The 24,435-nt window shown below is 45.8% G+C and overlaps 1 protein-coding gene across 7 annotated transcripts in view; it reads left to right on the forward strand.

Annotated features, from left to right (window-relative positions):
- Positions 1 to 24,435, forward strand: part of FRMPD4 (FERM and PDZ domain containing 4) — an 836,952-nt gene that overhangs the window by 739,095 nt on the left and 73,422 nt on the right. For all 7 annotated transcript variants that reach the window (XM_032391205.1, XM_032391208.1, XM_032391207.1 and 4 more), the window contains 2 exons: positions 8,745 to 8,905; positions 13,348 to 13,450. In XM_032391205.1, coding sequence (XP_032247096.1) covers positions 8,745 to 8,905; positions 13,348 to 13,450 — 264 coding nt within the window. The remainder of the gene's footprint in view (positions 1 to 8,744; positions 8,906 to 13,347; positions 13,451 to 24,435) is intronic.

Below are 24,435 nucleotides of genomic sequence, written 5' to 3' on the forward strand. Positions count from 1 at the left end.
CTTCGTTTGTAGGTTTCTAAACTTGATTCGGAATAGATTGGAATGTGAGAGCTGGGCTTTTTAAGAGCTATGCTGAGCTTTGTAATATCAGTGATTCTGTCCATCATGTTTGAATATATAAAACACTTCTGGGGTTCATGCCATAAATCAGATTATACAGAACAGAAATCTCCACACTTTTTGCTTTTGTACTCCATTCCTATTATAGATTTTGTTTATTTATTTCAGAGAGAGAACTAGCACAAGCATGAGTAGGGCGGGGTGGGGGGAGGGCAGAGGGAGAAGCAGACTCCCTGCTGAGCCAAGATCCTGATGTAGGGCTCGATCCCAGGACCCTGGGCTCATGACCTGAGCCGAAGGCAGGTGCTTAACCGACTGAGCCACCCAGGTGCCCTCCATTCCTATTACTAAAAAAGCTTTGAACATGTAAACTCCGAATATGTGTTAATTTATTTGTAATTTATATGTATATACACCCACACCACTGTGAAGAATATGTTATGGAAAACGTGAAGCATATGTGAAAAAGATGTTAAACTGGAATGTTAAAATAAGATGAGATGAAGGTGGTATATATTTTTTAATCACTTGTAAACACATTGCCATTATTGCTGCATTCCAAATTAGGTAATATTTTAATGACAGCATTGTGATTGAGGATGCTTATGTATTTTTGAGCATCGTAGTTTACCACTTCGTTGAATAAAAATTTGAGGGTCTCTTTGCAAGTTCAGCTTATTTCTTTACTTGGTTTCACTCATTGTCATCAGAAGAGAAAAAGAACTGCAGAAACTCTCAAGAGGCAAAGGGACAGAATGTTTCACCAGCTTGCTTACTGTTTTTCCATCTCATCTCTGCAAGTGAGTTTGTTGAGATTCAGCCAGAAAGTTTCCATGTTCCTTGTTGTCCCTCAACTGTTCTCACAAACCAAATGGAAGATGTTACATGGTATTATATTTAACAAATGAGTTCACAAGCCACCAAAATGCTTCACTTGAGGATTTTTAAAAGGGTTAGAAAAATTTATATCCAGGTTTTCAAAGGCTACTGTTTTTATAGATACATATTTGCATAATTTTCAATAAAACAAGCACATAATGGTAGCATCATTTTTAAACATCTGTTTCCCTACATTCTTAACACAAATCCATGTTTCTTTTAAAATTTAAGTTACTTTCTCCTTCATTACTCTGATAGCTCCTTTACTCTGAAGAGACAACTCTTTTAGCTCATTGTCACCAGGTAGCAGTCAACAACCCCTGTGGAGGACAAAAGATTTAAGGGCTTTGGTTCAAAACCAACCATATTATTGACACGCTAAAGCACTTCAGTTTCTTTGGTCCCTTGGCTTGCACTCCCTTCTTTCCAGAGGGCAGCCGTCTCTAAATGTACCCTGGAACCCTTGTTTGTTCTAGTTGAAGCTGTGACTTCACCAGCTTATACTTTTCTATGTTTGTGCCGGGTCAGAGCATCCTAAGAATTATCATTTTATGATAGGGTCTGGTATTCTTGTCGGCGACACAACCAGTGTTTTTCTTGTTTGAAGTGTTCTTTTATACGATCATATAAAGTTTAGAGTTCTCTTTGTTGAATTCTTTAAAACGGACTGTTGAGATATCTTTATTGGGTGGCATTAAATCTGTAAATGAGCTTGAAGAGAGCCGAGATTTTCATATTTAGTCTACCCGTTAAGAAGTCCCGTTTATTTCGAACCCTCATAAAATTCTCCAACAAGATTGTTCTAAACAGTTTGTGGTTTCTCAGTTAAGCATTCGGGATTCTGTTAGCTTTGCAAGTACTGTGTCAGCTTCCAAGCTTGACTAAACAGTTGGAAATCTTTAACTACTCCTGCCGTGTTGTGGAATTGAGTGACAGTGGCCTGTGGAATTGATTAGTGAAGGTTGAGTTCTTCTGAACCCACAATATGAATATTCATGAAGGCAAAAAGCATGAGACCCAGTATGTTATGTGAGCTGGAAACACATTATGTACAGTTATTTACTTTTATATTAAATTTAACTCCTCTTCAGTGGCGGTGTATGGTTGAGCCTTTTTGATCCCCGAGGTCAGAGGCTTGCCCAGATTTGCTTTCAAAATACGGGTTTTGAGTGGGAAAATCCATAGATCAGAAGAGGCTACCAGCCTGCCATCTAGAGATAAATACAGCCGGCAGAGCCTAGCCTAGGTCAGCCACTGCTACCCAAGTCCGATCAGGGATATGAGAAAATCATGAAGAGACCATAGGGTTCCTGTGTATATCATGTCAACTGTGATAATGAGGTGGAGGGGGGCAGTTTCCTTTGAAAGTGTCTATAGTGTTCGTGAAATGTAACATTCGGTCATAAATGGTGCGGACAATAGGGTTGGTAGAATCCGTGGCAAACTCTGGAATTCCAGGGTGTTTAACTAATACTGAAATCACTATTTAAAGATTGTATGAGTGAGCTTTTGGTGTCTAACAAACTCTCCCAAATTCAGTGTCCTAGCGTCCTTACTTATTAGCCCGTATTTGGCCGGCTGATCTAGGCTGGGGGGCTGGGAAGCTCTGCTTCTTCCTGAGCTGCCGGCTCTGGTCTGTTCCCCGTGCATCCCTTCTGGAACCCAAGCTGAAGGGGCAGCAGCTACCTTGTGAAGGCCTTCTTGTGGTGATGATAAAGAAGCAAGCGCACAAGACCAACTACAAAGGTGTTTTTTGTTTGTCATATCTGGGCTCAGCCATGTTACCTGCTTTGCCCTGTGAGGTGTTAGCCAAGTCAAGGGACGGCAAAATATGCACTGCGTACAGTGGGGGGGCTCTGAAAAACATTGTGGCGTAGGGCAGCCACTCACATCCTGGGGAGCAAATGAAGAATAATTCAGTTGATCACAGAGACCACTACTAGCATGATGAGCATAGAATATATTGACGCGTAATGCTGTCATGTGATCTCAGCTGGCCATCCCTGCAAAGTCATGCTGACAATGACCTTCTCGAGTAGAATTCAGGCACGGCTGTTTATTTATACTTATTTTCGTTCCAGTCTTACCTACCCAGGTGTCCTACCTGCCATCATCTTACTACAGTTTTAAATTTTACAACAAAGTAATAACTTCTAAATCTAGTTTTTCCTACCAGAATCTATCCCCTCAGCACATATTCCATAAAAGGACGTCACTGTCTCTAATAAGTACTTATAAAAATGGAATCACTTTGGGTTTTCTTATAGCATTCTATCTACCAGTCAAAGTAACTCTCTGTGATACACTGAATGTATCAATCTTTTACTTCCGTGGAGGAAGAAAGTCTCCCAACGTTCTAGGAAAGCCCTTTGCTTTTGTGCAGGATCGCCATCATTCTTTTTAAAATGAATCTGTCAGAAACAGGAAGGTTGTTCATTGAATCTCAATGGACACATTTTCCATCTCAATTAACAGAGACTGGATTTTCAGGTCTCTGATTCCTGGCCTGTGCACACGCACACGCATGTGTGTGTGTGTGTGTGTGTGTGTGTGTTGCAGAAGGTTGGGGCTGGGGCTGAAAGTTTGTGTGGCTCATTAGTTGTGTTTTCCAGCCTTAGTATCAGAATTCACTGAAGCATGGTGAGCAGGTAAAAAAGATGTTGCTTTCTCAGCTCATTGTAAAAGGACTCAAGCATCTTTATAGAAAATACTGCAAGGTGAGAGCCAAAAAATGCTTACCTTAATACAAACCACAAAATGATGTTTCATGGGGGAATATTTTCGTGTAGAGCCATTCCTACTGGAAAAAAGACAGGTTGATTATTTTTAGATAATGTGTTCTGAAAATGCCACCTGTTGCGCAAGAATAGTAATGCCATTGGAAGGTTATCCTCAAGTGCAAACAAAACAAAAAGAATGAAACATCATAAACAAAAACAAAAACGCTGGAACAAACATCGACCACAAAATACACATTCAATTGTGAGCCTCAAATGTTATTTGGGTGGGGAAAGAACAATGAAGGGATGCAGACTGATGTCACATTCTCTGTGGGCACAGCTGGTGGCGGCATCTCCGTCTCCTCTGTCCTTTAGAACTTGAGTGGCACTTCTCATTTTTCCCATGACGTGGGTTCCTACCAGCCCCGGACTCCATGTTCACTTAGGGTTCTAGAAACATGGCCGAGGAAAGCTTACCCGATTTGGTCCTTTAGAGAGCCTGGATTTTATTCTTTTTTCTTTGTCTGTATTCTGGCATAGGACTGCCTCGTGTGTATCAGTTTATACTTGTGTTTATTGTATCATTGCATTTGGTAAGATTTTTTCTAACGAAAGGTCTCAGAGCTTAGCAAGGATTTGTGTGGCATTTCACCGGGAGTTGGGCTATCAGCATTTGAAACGATACTGGGTTTGTTTTCATATTGTAAGAGTGGATGAGTTCATGATATCTGAAACCTATTCCGTTCTATTCATTGACCTCAAGAGATGAACATAACACATCGCTTTTTGAGGGCTGACTACGCGCCAGACATTTTGCTAAATGCTTCACTTCTGTTCATTCATCTTCACAGCTGTCTTAGGCGATTGTGACTGTTAGTATCGCCATTTTTCAGATGAAGAAACTGAGGCATCAGAGTCAGGAAGTAGTTTGTACAGGTCACCCTGCTAGGAAGTGGGGGTGGGGGGTGCAGGATTCGGCTTTAGAGAGTCTGGCTGCAAAATCTCCCTGCAAACTTTACCCTGTCGGTCTCAGGCTTGCCCTGTACCTGGGCAGATACGTTTGTGTTTCGTGTGTAAACCATGAAGGGTTAGCTCCTCGAAGAAAAAATGGCTCCTGTGATTTGCATACATCAGGACATGATAGTTGCTTTAGACAATGCGCTAATATGTCCTTCCTCACTTAAATGTCCTCTGTGTGCAGGAAGGAGGCTTCAGAGTAGGAGTCCCAGCCCTGTCAGGGTGGCCTCCAGATATGTTAAAAACCCGATGATTTCTTGCCATCGCTGCCATTCTCACTCTGGTCCAAGCCCCCGTGTATTTTGTCAGGATGGGTGCCATGGGCCCTGAAAAGCTCTCCCTGCCCACCCGAGCCTCCTCCTGTCTGTTCTCGGTCAGGGCAGCTCGCAATCCCATCACTTCTCCACTCAGAACCTTCCAAAGGCTGCCGGTGTCACTCAGAACAAAACACAAAGCCCTTCCAAGAGCCTGTGTCACCACCACCCCCGCCCCCCACCCCCGCCCCCCACCCCGTCCCAGGCCCTCCCCCTCCTCCTACCATTGGCCTCCCTGCTGTCCCTTAGGCACACTCTCCCTGGGCACAGCCCGTCTCAGGACCTTTGCACATAGCGGTCCCTCTCCCCGAAATGCTCCTCCTCCCCCAGATATTTATCCGACCCCTGATAGAACCCCAAAGTGTCCCCACCCAGGGGCTCTCTCCCCTTCCGGCATTATTTTTCTCCTCAGTGCTTATAAAGACCTGATATGCGATACATTTTACTAATCTCTTAGTTCATTTTCCGTCTCTGAATACCAGAGTGAACATTTTATTATTTTTATTCGGCTTCGGTTCCTATTGTATCACTGGAAGCCAGAAGCCTGTGGGCGTTCAATAAGTATTTGTTGACTAAATGAATGCATTGTGCAGTTGTTTCAGAGAATTAAATGAACTAACATATGGAAATAATTTCAAAAATTGCTTAGCATGAAATTAGTGTTTAATAAATGTCAGGTATTCATAAAATAATAATATTATAGCTATTGAATGAATGATGAATTAAAAATTAGAGGCTATTACTTTATCATGCAGTGGAAAGAGGATAATCAAGTTATAAATGCTTTAAATATCCTAACTTGAATTTGCAGTAGAAGCTAGAGGAAGTGGTCCAGGACATCATTGGTGTTCCCTTTTCCTATTACCTGGAAGGAGAGCTAGACCTCACACTTCCCTGAGCAGGGAATGGTCCCCAGGCCTCGCTGCAGTTTGGAATCACCTAGGGATCCTTTCAAAGTTGACCCTGCCTCACACCCCCAGATGTTCTGATGTGATTGGTCTGGAGGGAAACCTGGGCATTAGGACTTTTGAATCCTCCCCAGGTGATTCTGATGTGCAGCCAAGGTTGGGAACCAGTGCTGGAAGCTTTCCAGACTGGCAGTGGCACGGGGAAAAGCCTTCCCCAGTCCCTTCCTACACTCAGAATGGAAAGTTCGGCCAACCAGGGTTCAGTTCTCTGTTCTGCAACACAGGTGACCGTGAGCCGGTCACTTCACTTCTACAACCTGCTTCATTTAGAATATGTCTTCTGTGGATTATGGTGCAAATTAATAGCTCAGGGCCAGCCCCTAAAACTGTGGGTATCCCCTTCCCTTTTTTTCTGTTATTCTATCTGGGCATAACAGGAGAGCCCCATTGCCAAAGGTAGCTCAAGAACAGCATGCTCAGAGGGATGCCTGGGTGGCTCAGTCAGTTAAGCGTCTGCCTTTGGCTCGGGTCATGATGCCAGGGTCCTGGGATTGAGTCCCGCATCGGGCTCCTTGCTCAGCGGGGAGTCTGCTTCTCCCTCTGCCTGCTGCTCCCACCTCCCTTCATCCCGAGCATGTTGCCCACCCTGGTAGCCACGTCTAACCTCTGGGTCCAGACAAACATCTGCAACTTCACAGAAGACCACCCCTCCCTTTTGACCCTAAAACACGGCTGCTCTGAGCCTGCACACGTCTAGAATGGTGGTGGGACGTTGGGGATGGGACACCACCAGGGCCAGCTTCTTGGGTGTGTGACCCAGTCAGTCACTCAGGGAGGGCCCTGAGCTGGGTTTCACATTCTGCTATCTTGAAGTTATGAATTATGTTTGGGTGAGGGGTCCCGCATTTTGATTTTTCACTGTCGGTGCAAATTAGGTAGCTGGTCAAGCTAGGAGACCTGGTGTGAGTTGCACCTGGCTTACCTCTGAGAAGCGTGTGACCTTGACCCAGTTACTCTTCCACGTTTGGCGTTTGCAGTGAGGCGGTCGTGGGGTCAAACTGCCGTTCCTGTGGGGTGTTCTGAAGATGAAATCGGGTAACAGATGAGTGTCAGCGTGTAGCGCATAACACGTTAGCTCTCAACTAATGCTTCTCTTTTTCTGAGCATTCCAGAATGCTAGCTGCTAAATCGAAGACGGTTCCTTTCTGATTAAAGGGGATTTTAAACTTTGATTTTCTTAGTCGGTGGTACAAGCCTAGAGGACAGATTCCGGAGGGTTTCCATTCATTCTTCTCAACTCTTATTAAGTACACAAAAGGACCACAGAATTCATCCTTCCCAGTCTTCTTTTTTTTTCCATTTGAACAATATGTTGTCCACATGGCATATAGAATGGCGTCTTTCAAGGTATTTCAAAATGATCTTCTTTTCCTTATTGAACATTAGAGAGCGAAAACATTGAATGAAGTCCACGTCATTGAAATAACAGTGCCTTACTTAAAGGAGGTTTCTGGCGTTCAAACTAATAACTCTCCCCTCACAAAAGGCTACCCTGGCTACTGTATGTGAGCGAAGCCTTCATTAAGAGTCCGGGGAGTTGGGTTTTGACCCGACGCTCTGGCATACAAGGCATGGGCCCCGAGGGCCAATAAGCCACTACTGACTTCAGCTTCCTTCCTGGGATAATGACGATAAGAACACCAGCCTGGCTCCATCATTCCCTGCTTGTGTTGTGCATCAAATGAGATATTTGCAGATGCATTTTGAAAATTTTTGAACCCCATATATATTTCAAGTTTAGATTATTTTTTTTTAAAGATTTTATTTATCCATATGACAGAGAGCATAAGTGGTGGGGAGGGGTAGAGGCGGAGGGAGAAGCAGGCTCCCCGCTGAGCAGGGAGCCCAATGCGGGGCTCAATCCCAGGACCCCGGGATCATGACCTGAGCTGAAGGCAGACGCTTAACTGACTGAGCCACCCAGGCGCCCCTCGAGTTTAGATTATTGATAAAATTTCTGAAGTTAGGTGTGAACAAAGAGATTCATTTAAATCAGTTGAAAATCTCTCCAGAATATAAACGCCAGGAGTTCGTTTCTCATCTTTTTTGGAAAGGGGGAATGTGTTTGACACCAGGATAACCTATCACCACCACTATGATTCCCATCACTTCAATTTCTCGGGAGCCAGAAGCCATAGATCCTACTTACTGAATATCAGTAATCTTCCTGAGGCTCTTTCTCGGCATATCGGTTATAAATTGATAGTGCTCAACCAAGAATTCTCTCTTTCTCTACTTATTCATTCACTTACTGATTGCAAATCCGCTGTGCGACAGGTACTGTTCTAGGCAGCTGGGAATCAGCGGATGAAACGAAGTCCCTTGCCCTCATGGAGCTTACATTCTGGTGTGGCGAGCAAAACAATAACAAGAAGTATATTCTATAGGTCGTTATCAAGTGATTAGCGCTACAAGTAACAAAGTAGAGGAGGGTAAAGGGGATGTGGGTGTGGAGGAGCAGGCTTGCAGTGTATGTGGCCAGAGGGTCACACCTGAGCAGAGAGACTGGAGAGCAGGGAGGGGGAGCCACACACATAGCTGCGGGATCAGCATGCCAGCTTTGGGGAACAGCCAGTGCAAAGGCCTAAAGCAGAAGTGGGTCTGGTGTTTTCAAGGAATTCAGGAGGGCACGCAAGTAGCATGCCTGCGTGCCTTCCCACATCTTCCCCAAGCTCTCCCAAGCAGGGAATCGAAAGTTTGGAAACAAGAGGGAGAATGTGATTGCCAAGCCATTGCCAAATGCTTACACTAACGCCTCTTTTCCTTTGTGTGTGCTTTTCCCACAGTCACATGACACAGGGCATCCCATTTGACGACCCTCGGTTGGAGAGCTGCCAAATCCTCCCTCCGGCCCCTCGGAGGGTGGAGATGAGGAGGGACCCTGTGCTAGGATTTGGTTTCGTGGCCGGCAGTGAAAAGCCAGTAGTCGTTCGCTCCGTAACACCAGGTAAGCACCCAGCCCCCTCCCGGTCTCCTGGGGTCACTGGCCACACCCTGCCCCAGCGACTGTCGCTTAGTCCCAGAAGTTTCATACGGCTCTGCATCAGGCCGTGGAGACTCGCTGAGTTTTTCCAACATCTGGATAGAGTCAGACCACCAGAGGGACACAAAGGGCTCTGCAAACTGGGTTTCAGCTGCCGAATGCATCATATCATTTGACTTAGGAAAACACTGATCTTTCATTTGTAACCATGGAAATGACCTACTTCTTAAAGTATGAATGTACATCAAAAGAGGCAGGCACTGCACTTTATTTCAGTAAGTTCACGATAAAACCCCTTAGTGAACAACAGCAGAAAGGGGCACTGAAGTCACAGAAGGATTTTAGTTGTCCGAGCGCTTGGATTGTTTTTTTGAAGATGCACTCTTCTTTCCCCACTGGCCGCAGAACATAGTTGTCCACCCCGCTGCCGTTGAGCCGGACCAGGTCACTGACTTTGGCCAGTGGCATATTAGCAGAGATGACACTCAGAGCCTCGACAAGTGCTTGTACAGTTGACCTTCTTTATTGGGTTTAAGTGACAAGAGAGTTTCCCCCAAGTGGCTGTTACTTTTTCAGCCTGAGCCCCCAGATAAACACAGGGTGCTACCAGCCTGCCATCTAGAGATAAATACAGCCGGCAGAGCCTAGCCTAGGTCAGCCGGTCTGTGCTCATCCGAAAGGCCCACAGGCCTGAGAAGTGACCGTCAGACAGCCTACTGAACTGGAGGGTAGTGCGTCATACAGTAATGGCTGACTGATCGACGAGGGGGCAAATCCCTTAAATTCGACAGTATGAGCAGATGATTAATGTCCCCCGCCTCAGTCTTTCTCATTAGACTATAGAGATGGTCGACCGTCAACACGGTTGAACGTAATGCTCTAGGGTGCAATTGCCTGAAGTGCGCTGCCCTGGCCTTTCCAGAAACAAGGCTCTTTTAATGATTTCTTTCTTCATGATGTGTACTTATGAGCTTATTTTAATGGACTTGTATTGGATTTATTTTCACACAAAAGGAAATTGCCTTCCATACTCTTCCTCCTCAGGATTTGGCAAGTCAGGAACAGGGCTGAGGAGAACAGTCCTGTGGTAAGGAGCACAGCCTCTGGCAGCTGACTGCCCAGGTTTGATGGCTTTGGAGCTCGCCTCTGCCCCCCTATTAGGCTGTGCTTATATCTTGGTCATCCCAGACAAAGAGAAGGCACCAGAGTGACGTAGTCTCTGCCCCCAGGTTTGGCGGTAAAGGAGCTGAAATGAAGCTGGTACACTGATTTGAACTGTATTAAAATTTTAAAAACTCAAAAAAATAAATAAATAAAAGAGCACCAGCTTTACCTGCTTCTCATTCCAGAAATATTTATTGTTATTATTACTAAACTCTAAAATAGCTGGGCTGCTGAGTCTGCCGGTTAAGGAGAATAAAAGGCATCTAGTGAGTAGTAAAGATTTCAAAAGTTGATTGCATTTTCCATTATTTTGACATCATATGGCCCGGGGTAAGCCCTGTGAACACAGTCAACCACCTTACAGACTCGTACAGGGAAGAATCAGCTTCCTTTTCTCTCCCACCACTGACTCACCACACAACTTCTTCCTGTTTGCTCAGCTTTTTATTTTATTAGCCGTAGGTCCGACCTCAGTTCTCTGTGTGGGATTGTTGAGCTTGACGCTACTGAGAATTGTATTCCTAAAATGAAAGAGATTTGTCGCCTGCTATGATAACAAAATAATACATATGCGTTGTAAAAAAACATACAACATAGATCGTATAGAGGAGAAAGCTAAAAAAAAACAGAATCGCCAGAGCTGCGACCACCCAGAGCGAACCGTTATTAATGTGTACATAGAAAAGACAAGTCCGTGCATGTGGGTGCGTATGCTCTGTGTCGTATGTACGAGCTATGTAATGTATGATAGGTGTGTGTGCACACATCTTTTCCTGAGTGCGGTGACATTGAGCATGCCGCTTTCTGATAGAGGGACGCTATAACATCTCTGGTTCTGAGATTCTCTTAAAGAGGAGTCCTTCCCAGAGCTGACGGGAGATCTGAGTGTTGTAGATTTTCTTGTATTGCCTCATCGTTCCTTCAACCTCTTCCCTTCTTTGCCCTGGACTCTCCTTAGTCAGACAGTAACACCTAATCTTCGACGATTTTGAGAACAGGGGACAAAAGTGAGACAGGTCAAAGAGTACCGTTTCCAGTCATTTTTAGGTGTGAAAATACTGATCCAATAAACTGTGTCTTTCATAAAAATGACTCTGCTGAGGTCTCAGATGGTTTCTGTGGCCTGACCAGGTTTTCTATACTAGACACCCCAGCCTTCAGAGTATGGGGCGCGAGACGATTCTCCGAAGAGTGCCTCGGCGTCGTATTTTGGAAAGAACTATGTCTTGCTTCCTTCTGAAATTCTTGGTTTAAGTTGCTTGATTAAACAAGAACATTTCCATTTGGTCAAAAAGCATGGGTCAGATGTAAAAGTATGGCCTATTAATCTGCAAGTGGTTTTCCCAGGAAAGTAGTTAACATCCATCAGCCAATTCGTGCGAACGTTTTTCAGTATTTGATCAGCATCTGATTTCTAACCATTTGTTGGACTGAATTTGAGTGAGTGTTTGCAGATAATCCAATGGTTATATAAACTCTCTCAAGTGATTTTCAGAATTTCTTATGTGTGCAAACACTGAATCTCAGTTCCCACATCTTGAAATGAATATTTTTTTATCACTGATATGAGGAAATATTAAGGTTTTCCCTACTTTTTTACTACCCAGAAAGAAGATTCCTTTATGCTCCAGCTTCAGTGACACACATGCCAAGTGTCTGAGTGGGTGGGTGGGTGGGTGGGAAGCATCTGAATTACTTCGAGATCTCATCTCTGGCTGTGAAGTGTTCATTTCAATTACTAAATAAAGTAATCGCAATAATATTTGAAAGATCATGTTTCAGCTACACCTATGACCCAGTGACAGACCTGGAAATAAAATGAAAATTATAGTACCCTATCAGTATTTGGGACGTAATTACATTAGACATGGAGATGGTTGAAATATTTACTTATAGGTTTAATTTAATACCGATGTATGCTTCATGCAGTTGTGGCTTTAAGTTTATGTGTCGGGAGACCTGGCAGTGACCGGTTTTTAAATTATAGGAGCAAGTTCAAAAGAGATGCCGGTCACCCTGAACTTGGCAGAGTCCACAGACCTACGCTGCGACCCGGTTCTACCCTTTAATTCAATTCTTGGACCTGTGTGAGCCTGGGGGATCTCATTATATGGAAGGGGTTTTAAGGGTCAGTGGGATTCTAGGCAAGGCAGCTAGCCCCTTGCCTGGTACCTAATAAATGCTCAACAAATATTAGCTCCCTACCTCCTTGCAAAAACCAATGGAAAAGACTATGGTGGACTGAGACAAACACAAGAGTCCTCTGTCATCTCGTGTGAGCACGGGCACACGCACCCAGGCTTGGTCCCTGCCACAGTCCCAGCCATAGAAATGACCAAACAGCCTCATCCCCCAGCTGACATGACTGTCTGTTGCTTCCTGAACAATCCCAGCTTTTGCTCTCCTTCCTTGCCCCCACCTTTTAGACAAGAATGAGGAAGATGCCCCCACATCTTGACCCCTCCCCGGAAGCACATAACACAGGCCCCATCGTGTCAGTCCTTCCTCTGATGTGCTTGCTGCCTCACGGTTCCCCACAGTAGGTGGCCTCCCTAGTTGTGCCAAGTAAATAAATGCAACTTTGTTCAAATCCAGGTGTGCCCAGGTGATGGCAGCTTTGGCCGCAGGCCATCTACACAGCTGGTTGGCCATCCCTTTGGGGCAATACCCTTCTTTTGGGGGCTTCCATACTCAAAGTATATTCAGTTGACCAGCAGCGTACGGAGCCCCTGGGAGCTGGTGAGAAGTGCGTTACCTCACCCGTTGCTCCTCCAGATCTACTGAATCGGTCTGCAGGGTAACAAGGCCCCCAGGGTTGCGTGTGTCCATTAAAGTGTGAGCTCTCCTAGGCTGCTGTGTCTCAAGCCTGCCGGGGAAGTTCTAGAGAAATGCCGATGCCTGATTCCCACCTCCAAAGATTCTGATTTAATTGGCCAGGGTGTAGCCTGGGCCTCTGGAGTTTATCCAGAGCTCCCCAGTTCGTTCTTTCTCTCTCTCTCTTTTTTTTTAATAAGCTCTACTTTCAACATGGGGCTTGAACTCATGACCCCGAGATCAAGATTCCTGTGCTCTACCGACCAAACCGGCCAGGCACCCTTCCCCAGGTCTTTCTAATGTGCCAGCAGGGTTGGGGTTTTGGCAGACAGCGCCAGGTGCTTACAATGAATGGTGATGGGGCGAGGAGGACACGGATGGATTGGCCATGGTCTTCTCACCTGCGCTTCGCTCTCCTTTGTCTCCAGGTGGCCCCTCCGAAGGCAAGCTGATCCCGGGAGATCAGATCGTAATGATTAACGATGAGCCAGTCAGCGCTGCGCCAAGGGAGCGGGTCATCGACCTGGTCAGGTGCGTGACTCACTCCCCTGGGCCCCGTTCTGCTGCGAGGGCTGATACACAGGTTGGAGACCTCGTCCCATGAAGGAAGGGCTTCCTGTGAGCCAGTGTAGGGCAGTAACACGAGCCCACGCATTCACCTCGACGGTGCCGGCAACACCGACCTCTAACGTAAAAACGTGTGCCCCCTAAGCACGAAACACCCAGTCGCCCATTCTGTGTTAACAGCCAAGGTGCATATGCTTCGGCTGGAACGCTCTTTGGCTCCTACTTCCATTGCTATATCCAAAGGTTGCATTGTTTTCCCCTTCCAGAATTACTGACACATTGATATTGCCTAATCGAGGAGATCAAAATGCAATATCTGAATTCTGTATAAGTGATGAGTAATTTTATATAATCCCATGGATATGCAAACATAGAGTTCACTGATTTTTCATACTTGACTGAGTGATTCATTACTGAATTGTGAAAGCATCAACCAAAGCAAAAGGATAATTAGGTCAAAGCTATGACAGTTTAAAAATGTGCTTTTGGTTTATTGGCTTAGCTTGATCATAGATGTAAATAATTTGTTGTGTGGTATTCTCAGTGGAGCACCAGAAAATCTGTTTTATGTGATGTTAAAGTATTATTCAAGAGATTCTTGAAGCTCACTGGAGTTCCTCTCCCACAGTGTACTTAGGGCAAAAAGGGGTCGTTAGAAGTTCGAAATGAAGCTATGTCTATTGTATGAGCAGATCCACTTGTGCTCCGGGGGTGTTAAGGGATAATGAGTGTGTGACACTTGTCTTTTATAAACTGATTTTTTTTTTTCAAGCAAGACTGAAGCAGAAGCTAAAGCTATCAGAACATTTTAAACTGAGAAAGGGATCTTCTAACATTTATGTTCTTTCATTACAAAAAGTACATCTGCACTTTGAAAAGGCATTAAGTGGAGCGTTTCAGGGGTTTTCCAGAGAAAGTTTCTTTCCCAAGCTTTGTTCAGCTTCTGCTTCACAAAGAAACACTGGAGGGCCCTGCTTCCTTGGAAGGACTGGGAGAGGGGTAAGAAGACAGAGAAATAGAAATAGAGGAGGCTCACTTTTAGGGTGAGCAACATTTCCAGTTTGAGCCCAGCAAGGCCCACATCCTGGGAAACCTCTCAGTTCCAGAAGGGTTGGCCACTTTTCAGTGTAGACCCAACAGCATGGAGCCTTTGCAAATGGCTGGCCAAGTCCCCATGGGGCGTCCGCATCTCCCAAGGGTTCTTCCTCGTGAGCGGGCACTGAGGTTCGTGTCATACTCACCCTGCATCAGGAGTGAGACCTGGTGACACCTCCCATTTCCCTGGGGGCCAGGAATGCAAGAATCAGGGGTGACTCTGTATTGTCAAGCCCCGGGACGGGAGCTGCAGCGTTACCATTTCGAGCCACTTCTCTCTTGAGATGCTTGTGGTTGTCAGCAGGGACGGACGTCATCCAGGCAGGCTCTAAGCCTTATGTAGGCCTGCGTCCTGGAGTGCCTTGTTCAGGCCTGATGGCAGGCCACACGCTTCTTTTTTTCTCCCCTGGGCACACCCCCTCTGCAATCAGTTCTGTCGATCTGTGTCCCCGGAGGATGGTAGAAGAATGAAGATATCTGTGTTTGGGTGTGCTGGGTCTGACTTGCTTCTTGTAGGACAGCGACACAGCACACACTGTCTGAAAGTGCCATCATTTCCCAGCAACCCTACTGGGGCATCTTGAGAGAGCTTTTCCAGAAAATCTTTTCCTTCTGCATTTAATGCATTTGGAAGAAAATGACCTCACCTTGAACAAAGTCTCTGGAGAACGTTCTATGTAACAGGGCGCAGCAAAGATGAGTTGACTAAATGAGCGACAGCTCGCCGTCCACATCCAGCCTTCCGCCTGCTTCTGCACAGCCCATGAGCTAAGAATGGTCTGTGCCATTTTTAAATGGCTGGGGGAAAAAATAAAAGAAGAATATTTTGTGACACATGCAATCCATGTGAAATTCAGGGTCCAGAGTCCATAAATACCGTGCCAACGGTCACACGCAGCCATTTCTGTGTCATCTCAGAGTGTTTTCTCCCTCCAGTAGCAGAGCTGACTACTTGTGACCGACACCCATCTGGCCCTTGAGAGGAGAAGTTTGTCAACCCCTCTTGTAGGAGATATTGAAGTAACTAATGGCATTTTCGTTGGTGATTGCTGCAACATGCCCGCATTCTTGATCAGGAGGTTGTGGCATTTGACATGGAAAGCGTGTGTGCTTTTTAAACATCATGAAATCCTTCGGGTGCATAAAACTCCCGTTCACCTGTGGAGGCCAACCCCCGGGGTCAGAGGTCGCAGGGCAATAGGAGAGAGCCGAGGTCATCTTGCCAAACCACCTGCAGTTAGAGCCCCCTCTTGGCCAGCGGTGGCTGCTCCCCGACTGGCCCTGGCTGGCGACTCCCTTGGTATCATCGGTCCCTACAAGCCGGCTGTCCCATGAATTCTCTGGAGGCAGGAAAGGAGGGCATTCTGAGGAGCCACCCCACTGCCCAGTGCCATGCACAGGGGCCTGGCACCAGCAAGACCAGCTACCCTTCAGCACCCTTCGTGTGCTTGACCCCATCACAGAGGACAGGAAGTCACCTCTCCCCGGATCTCGGCCCTTCTGACAATGCCGAAGTTCCCTCTTTCGGCTCCTTATGTGGACTGGAGGAGGAAAGAGGGGGAGGAGGTGCTGGCTGGCAGTAGCAGATCACATTGTGCCTCTTCCCGGAAAGTTCTGGGGGGTCCCACTTGTTTGCAGCTCACTTTAGAATGTGGCCTGAGTCTCTTCGCTGCTGTCTCACTGATATGTGACAAGGACACAGTTTAAATCCGGAATGTAGCTGGGTGTGGTGGAATTGGCTGACCTGGATCCTGAGTCCCATGAGAAAAGAGACCTTGTCTGTGTTGTCCCCTTCCGTGTCCCCATGACCTGCTCCAAAGCCGGGTGCATAGGAAGTGCTCGGTGACAATGTGTTGAGTGAGTGGGTGGACTCTGAGGAGCACTCTGTGAAACCTACCGATTTGCGTGGTTTCCCCCAGCCCCTCCTTCAGCTCAACGTTCTGCAAGCGTGAGTTTCAGCTGAGGGGTCCACCTCTCAGGAAACCCTTGTTTATCAGGCAGCCACTGTGTATGCGGGACACAGAGCAAAGGCACCAGACACAGGGAGGGACGAGACAGCGCCCAGCCCTCAGGGAGCCGACAGTCCTCGCCACCATGACTAGTGATGCCTCTTCAAGTTGGACCTCCTCGAGACAGACAAGACCCCACATCGATCCCTTGGGGGAATTTTGTCAGATTCGAAGGGATGTTGCTAGTGAGAAAAGCACATTGGCCCTGGATGCCACTGAGATGGTGAACATGCCCCACAATCCTCAAGGCTGCTCCCTTTAATCTCCGTGCAATCCATTTATCTGTATAAAAGTAACAAGGTGCTTTCTTTTTTTAACCAAAGAAAGCCTCATACAGTAACACGGTACAGTTCGCGGAGATGAAATGCAGTCGGTCGTGGAGTTCCTATTGTGGCTGATACCTTCCAACTCACTACACCGGAATTTGGAAATAATGCATTTCTCACTAATGAAGAAGTTCAAGTATTAGAAAATCTTCCCGTGCCTTCCCATCAGCTTAGTCATCTGTCTGCCATATGTGTACTAACCTAAAAATGTAGCTCGCGTAACATCATCTCTGGGCTTCTCAGCCGATATGTGTTTTAATGTCTGTATCTTACACAAGATAAATTCCCTTTCTGTTTAATAAAATATCCCATTTTCTTTGCCACTAAGGAATTTGGGAAAACACTCATCATTTTAATAACCCTGTAAAATTCGCTCTTTAAAAATTGGCATCCATTCACTCGCCTAAATGGTTTAGTCTTGTTTTGTTCTTTTTTCTCCCACCATGGCATTTGCTTGCGGATCATTTTTTTTTTTTCTTTCCAGATACATTTGTGTTTCTTTGTGGGTTATTTTTCTTATCATTTGGTTGCTCTGTGATAGAAAATTATTTATTTTTCTAGAGAAAATGAAGGAGTTTCTTGGAGACCAATTTACTACTATAGTAACCACATTTGGGTTTTTTCATGTATCCTCAGAAAGAGCTATAATTGCTGCACTGAAATTAGATGAGATCTGTTCATTTCACAGTTTTCTAAGTTCTTAACTCTCTCATACTTTATAGTGGCTGAGGAGCAAAATCTCTGCAGAATTCGTGCCCTTTGCAAATTACCATATCTTTCTTCTTTAGAAGTATCCGCGGATAATTTCCCTTGGCTTTTCATAATTAGACAAATTAACTTGAAACAGTTTCCAAAATTTTATTTTTGAAAACTATGGAGTATAATTGCTCATAGACATCATGAATCATGCCCCATCCCTCAAGGCTAGCCAACCCACTTGAATTCGTTTGACTTCAACAAACAATTATTGAGCATTAACTAGGTAGCAGATGACGGGTAGGGTACTGGCCATGCATAAATACCAAAGACATGATTCTTGCACTTAGGGAGGAGACTTCCAGCTAATTGCACTGTATTTATGAGTGTTGCAAGGCTGCAGCGGAGGGTAGTGTTTGGGAGGAATGTTTGATGAGGATGGATGGGGATGTGCAGGAATGTAATGAAGTGGCAATGGGTAGCTGTGGACCCTGAGTGGAAGGGCCGGTTCATGGCTGGAGAGAGGGTTGTCCAATACATCTTTCCTTCGTCCCCGGAAACCCCAGACCCTCCTGATGGACACTTACTTTCCAACCTGCCGATAGAGAAATATCCATTGCCCGTATGGCCGTCCTAAACCACGACGTCAAAATTTGGTCCTGCCCTCCCGCAGTCACCCCTTTAAGGCAGCAGCAAAACTCCTGGCTTGGGTTAGACTGGAGGCATATTTCTTTTGGGATTCAAGATCCATCTGAGAATTGGAGGAAGAGCGTGGACCTACGCCTCCACCCAGAAGAATCCACAGGCACACACAGTTTTGCATATAGCGTCAGAATGTTTCTCGATCCCCCTGGATGCCAATCCCGGTTTTTCATCCCTTAGTATTAAGACCAGATAACACTTATACAGCACTTACTATACCCTGTCCCGTGTACATTTAGTATATTAACTCATTCAGTCCTCACAATGATTCGTGGGTACAGTGGTGACCTCTGATTTACAGGTGGGGAACCTGAAGTGCAGAAAGGTTAAGGAATGTGCCCAAGATCCCCGAGCTAGTAAGTGGCGTGGTGAGACCCATTCTGCCTCCTTCGTGACCGCTCTTAACCTGCTCATCATGTGTATTTCTTACAACAGCCCTATGAGCAAGTATTATTTATTGTACCCCCATTACAGAATGGAAAAGGGGGCTTAAAGAAGTTAAAGCAGTTGCTCAGGGCAAGTAGGGAGGCACGCAGCGGGGGTGGAATAAGCCAGTAGGAATTACCGGGGCCTGTTGGTTCAAAGGGGACCAAGCCTAGTTATCAAGTCTTCACTTGGTGGGCTCATCAAACAACGGAGCTGGATTTGGCCTCTAGATCGTGGGTCTGAGCACCTCCATTTTTGAATTATATGCACAGAGCCTGTCTCCTATCCCAGGTTTGCCAAGCATTTGCTTTGATTTTAGCAGGAAGTGCCCAGGAGTACCTGCTTGTTGCCGTTGGTGGGAGCTAGGCAAGAGCAAGAGAAACCATTTAGAAGGGACCCATCTAAAAATTAGATCTCAGCCCCTCTGTCTTTTTATCAGTCTCTCCTCACCCGAATTATAATGGAAAGTCAAATCAGATCATGTTCCAGGGGCACTGTGTCTGCAAAAGAATCTATTAGGAGGGTCACCTTCCCATCTAATTTCAGCTGGGTTTAGATACATCACAATGCTGCTTAGTAAAATAACAAAGCAGAGAACATCCACCGAGCATCAGGCATATAAAATATGCATGATGATGTATGATATGATAAGGCCTTATTAGAGTTAAGACCGGCAAGCAATTTCAGTGAAAACAGAAAAGAACAGCCCCTTGGTATGCTGACACGACACATTGTAGACTCACCTAATACACACTTGCAGTGTACACGTTTTCTGACATTTGCAAATTACAGAGCCTGGGGAGAGAGAGGTCAGCGATTCTAGAAAATGGAATGTGTGGGAAAACCTTCTAATAAGGACAAAGTAGAAAAAGTGATTTGAGTCCATAGTTCATAAAGGTTACAATGAAAATTAATAAGAAAAATGGTTTCATCCAGATTATTGCAACTTCCCTTACATTTTGTTGACGAGCATCTCCTAGTCTCTCACTAGATCTCTCCTAAATTACTGTACATTCTTTTATGCAACTCATGTCTGGCAAATGGATGTCGAAGATTGAAGAATAGGGAAAAATTTTTCAACTAGGGCCTATTTTCAGTGATCTTATATGGTTGACACTACTGAATGTCTTAGCATCTTTTCTACATGAAGAAAAAAGGGTAGAAGATGATTATTGGCCCTGTGCCATGTTCTGTTGATCCTTTAGAAATACAAATTGATAAGTTATTCCACACACTTCCTAGAAGTGGCTGAAAAGACAAAAACAAACAAACAAAAAACACATCCCAGTGAGCCTGCAGTCAGAACATACCCAGGACCAAATAGAAGCCTCATTTCCTAGAGATTTTGGTAGAAGGTCTCAGGAGCTCAGCACCCAAACCTATCTATACAGCCAACACAGTGGATGGGCAAGAATCGCAGGCCACATGCTCAGATGTGCAAGAAGCATATCTCTTTTTTTTTCTTTTTTAAGTAAGCTCTGTGCCCAACATAGGGCTTGAACTCACAACCCCGAGATCAGGAGTCACATGCTCTCCTGACTGAGCCAGCCTGGCACCCCAGAAGTGTACTGTTATTTATCTATTATGTATAATAATCCACATTATTCCCAGTCCCTATCCTAGTGTATGGTCAGTTCGTCCCATTTTCCACAGTGCTGCATCTCCATCAGGAGGGTTGCTTGAACAGGAGGAGGCACTGGGAGAGGTGAAGCGGATCCGCTCTGCCCGCATCTTCCATCTTGCTAGAATTTGCCGAGATACCTTTGTGCCCATCTGGTCTGCCTGCGGTCATTCACCTTGGCAGGGAGCTACTATGGCATCCCTTGTTCACCGCTATCAGCACTTCCTCAGCCACTTGTCTGCCATCTTGGGTGCACTTGCCCCTCCTCTCTAGGGCTCATTTCCTCCAGGATCTTGTCACATTACAAAAGAAGGCACAGGTCATTATACTCTTTCATTCCACCAGACTATTTGGGGGTTCCCAATGGAATCTTCCTGGAGGATAAGCTTCTGAAAAGAGGGGGAGGATGCCTGCTCTTTCACAGGCACCCCCAATTTGGTGCTCTTCTGCGTGCCTTAAGATTCACTCTGTCTCCCCATCCTCTGACCGGTCCCCATGCCGGAGAGGAGTAAGCTTTTCTCTGCTTTGTTGAATGTCCTTCCTAGCCTTATTTTTTACCCTCAGTTACTAGAACCTAGATATTTTATCACTTCTGTCATGACTGTGTCCGGGGGGGATGATTGGTGTGTGGTCTGACTGACCAAACAAGCAGAGGAATAGAGCGGATCAAGCAGAGCCAAGAAATGAGCAGGGAGGGCATGGAGGTGAGAGGGGGACATTGGTGAATATTTCAGAATACTATCGTGCTACCTGAGGAAAAGACATGTGGCATAGAAATCAGAAAAAGGTGAATGCAAATGCTGCATCCGAAATGGATTCGCTGTGCCTGGGTGTGGACTTCATTTACATAACCCTGTTTCTTGAGCCATAAAATGGAGATCTAGTTTATACAATTGTAAGAGTTAGATAAACCAGAATGAGATCATGTATGTGAGAGCACTTGGTGACTTGTAATCAGGCAGGTCATTGTGTCAGATGTTGTCATTAATGCTCATGAAATTGCAGAGCAGGGGATTGGAGCACAATCCAGATATTCAGTCAAAACCAAAGAGAGGAACCTGAACAGAAATTGAGTCTTTTTTTTTTTTTTTTTTTTTTTAGAAATTTAGTCTTTTAGAAGATGAAGATAACTTAACTTGAGGAATGATGCCAAAGCCCAGAAAGCCCCCAGGGTTTGTTGGCAAAGGTAGCCTCTAGGGCACTAGAGCCCAGCAGTGATGATCAGTGAACTCGACTCAGATCCACACAGGGGTGCAGCAGGGTGATGAGGTGGTGGCTGGAACAAGAGGGATTTCAGTGTCGTGTCATACGGGGGAAGGGGGTGGGGGCAGATCTGGGAGCTCTTGGCATGTGCCCTGCTGAGGTTAATACTAGGTTAGGAACGACCTAAATCAGGGGTCGGCAAGCGTTTTCTGCAAAGGACCAGGTTGTACATATTTTAGGCTTTGAGGGCCATATGGTCTCTGTCACAACAGCCATAAATAATATGTAAACAAATGAGTGTGGCTGTGTTCCAATAAAACTTTGTTTACAGAAACAGAGAAGGACAGATTTAGCCCCCAGGCTGTTGTCTGCTGGCCCCTGACTTAAACCAATGAAACTTCAAGACCTGTTCTGAAGATAAGGGGACCTGAGAGGCAGAGCAATGAAGCAGAGGGTGCTGGGGGCTTTTTTTGCTAGCAAAAATAATAAAAATAAAGCCAATATGATGAACTCTGTGGCCACCTAAAATCCTTTTTGGAAGGTGGAGTGATGGCGAAAAAAATAAGGAAACAAGCAAACAGATAAACATCACAGATTTCTGTATTGCCTTCCCTTATCCTCCCCAGTCAGCCCCCAAACTTAATTACTCCCGGATCTTGATCCACTGAAATGTACAGAGATCTTTATTATAATCTATACCATACCAGGTTATCCGTATTTGTGAACTTGTCGGTCTCTGTCACGAGTCTGTGTTTCTTAGTGACGAGGACCCGGATTAGGAGGACACTAGTAATGAGTGCTCCTGATTGACGGACAGTTCCCCTTCCGGTGGGGGGGGGGGGGGGGGGGGGGGGGGGGGAATCCAGGGGCCCAACCCAGACCCTACCTGTTCTGCGACTCTGCTGTCTTCAGCACGCAGCCCGGCTTTGTCCTTGTCATACAGCAGAGAGGTAAGAGTTTGCTGGGCCAGGCCTGGAAGGAGGTGGGGGGGTATACAGCACTTCCACTCTTCCTTTGGTAGGAAGTCAGCCACATGGGTGAACGTCCGTGCGCTGGAAGCTTCGTGCAGTCCAGCTATGCGCCCAGTCCGTGGAGGGAGTGGGTCTGCGGAGCACACAGTCACTTTGGGCGCAGATCCTCTTTTATTCATTAGGCTAGCCTTCGTGCCTGGTGCAGTGCCCAGCACAAAACTGAATAGAAATACATGTTTTCACGAGTACCCCTGCCAGGGAATTTAATATGGACCTGCCTTTTACATGATTACGTACAATTCGTTTCATTGTTCCTTTAATCAAATCTAAGCAAGTTCATAACCTTTTCAGCCGTCGTGTCAGCCGCAGGTCCATGGTTTGTCTCGTGCCTTTGCATATGTGTTGATTTTAGTCTTGACACCCATGTTCCAAACATCCGCATCCTTCACCAGCTCGGCTCACTGTCCTATCTCTGTCTGCCTCACTTTTCCTGACTTCATTGGTCTCAGCCTCTTCACATCACATTGCCCTCTGCTCATAGATTTGAAATGGGGGTATTTACTAAGTGGTTCAAGTTACCATTCTGGAATTAAACTGCCCCTTGGCCTCACCGCGGTGTCAGATCCCATACCCAGCATAACCAGAGTTACATTTATGCCCATAATTACAATGACCTCTAGTGTACATTAAATTTCTCTTTTCTCTAAGAAAATGCAGCGTGGGCTTTTTTATGGTCCTATTTATGCCTGATATGCATTGCTTACATGTGAACTGGCAGATAAACATCCTCCCTTCCTAACTGAATAGGCATCAGTGCTATGTAATCTCCCCATGCCCCCTGGTCATGAAGATGCCGAACACAGGAGCATGAGATCGACCTGCGTGTGGGAGAGAGAAGATCAGCGTTCTTCCCCAGGCATCTCCCAACTAGCTCTGTCAAGTTGGGCATGTCACAGCCCCAAAAGTTTGTGATGGAGGATCATAGGCGTTTTGTGTGCGGCCATGCTTCATTGTCCAGGTCTGTCCTTGAATGGAAGGACATTTGACATCTGGCGCCTCATCCACTACCCCCCGGTGGTGCTCCCCAATAATCGGGGACATTCTCACCCCATTGAGGGCCACTGGAGATAATACTTATGAAATCTTGCCATCTTAAGCATGCTATGATCAGGAGTAGATCTCCCCTTTTTCTCAAGAGGGTGTAATTTCAAATTCCTGCAGATGAATGGTTCCCCAGTGAGTGGGAATGTCCAAAGATGGGAAAATATCCATGAAATGATTGAGAAGAGAAGAGGGGAGGTAATGAGGCAAGTCCTGTCCCTGTTCCCAGGCAACAGAGCATGGAGCAGGGAGGCAGCAATCAGCAAAAGCCACCCTCTCCCTGCTGGGAGTCCAGATGGTTGTGGTAGCAGAGACCCCATGTTCATAAACTAAACGGTAAGACCGTGAATTTTCATTATAAATAGGATCTATAAAAAATGTATTGGCTTGTAAATCTCAGGCAGGAAAGGATTCTTTGCACAACTGAGATGCAAGGAGAGATTTTGTACTCCTTTGCCTCTCTGCTGCTAGCTTGTTTCTTCAAGCAAACCGAAGCCGCTGAAAGAGGCACTCGAACCACAATTTTTCAAACAAGGAAACGTGGAACCACCACCATTTCTTAAGCCCACCTCTGGGCCCCACACACCAAATCCTAGCACTTCTCTGTGACTGGGAGTCATTAGACTCATTTCTAGTTAAGAAAACAGGGTTCAGGTCATGCTGAGTGTCTGCTGGGCTCTGTGCTGTGCTAGCGGAGTTCTGTGATTTGCTCAAGGTCAGTTGAGCAATACTTGATGAAGCCAGGAAGTCAGTCCCATGTCCGTCTACGGTATGTACCGTCCATTACTCCATGCTGTCC

This window comes from Phoca vitulina, unplaced genomic scaffold (assembly GCF_004348235.1).
Source record: "Phoca vitulina isolate PV1807 unplaced genomic scaffold, GSC_HSeal_1.0 scaffold60, whole genome shotgun sequence".
Classification (NCBI taxonomy): domain Eukaryota; kingdom Metazoa; phylum Chordata; class Mammalia; order Carnivora; family Phocidae; genus Phoca; species Phoca vitulina.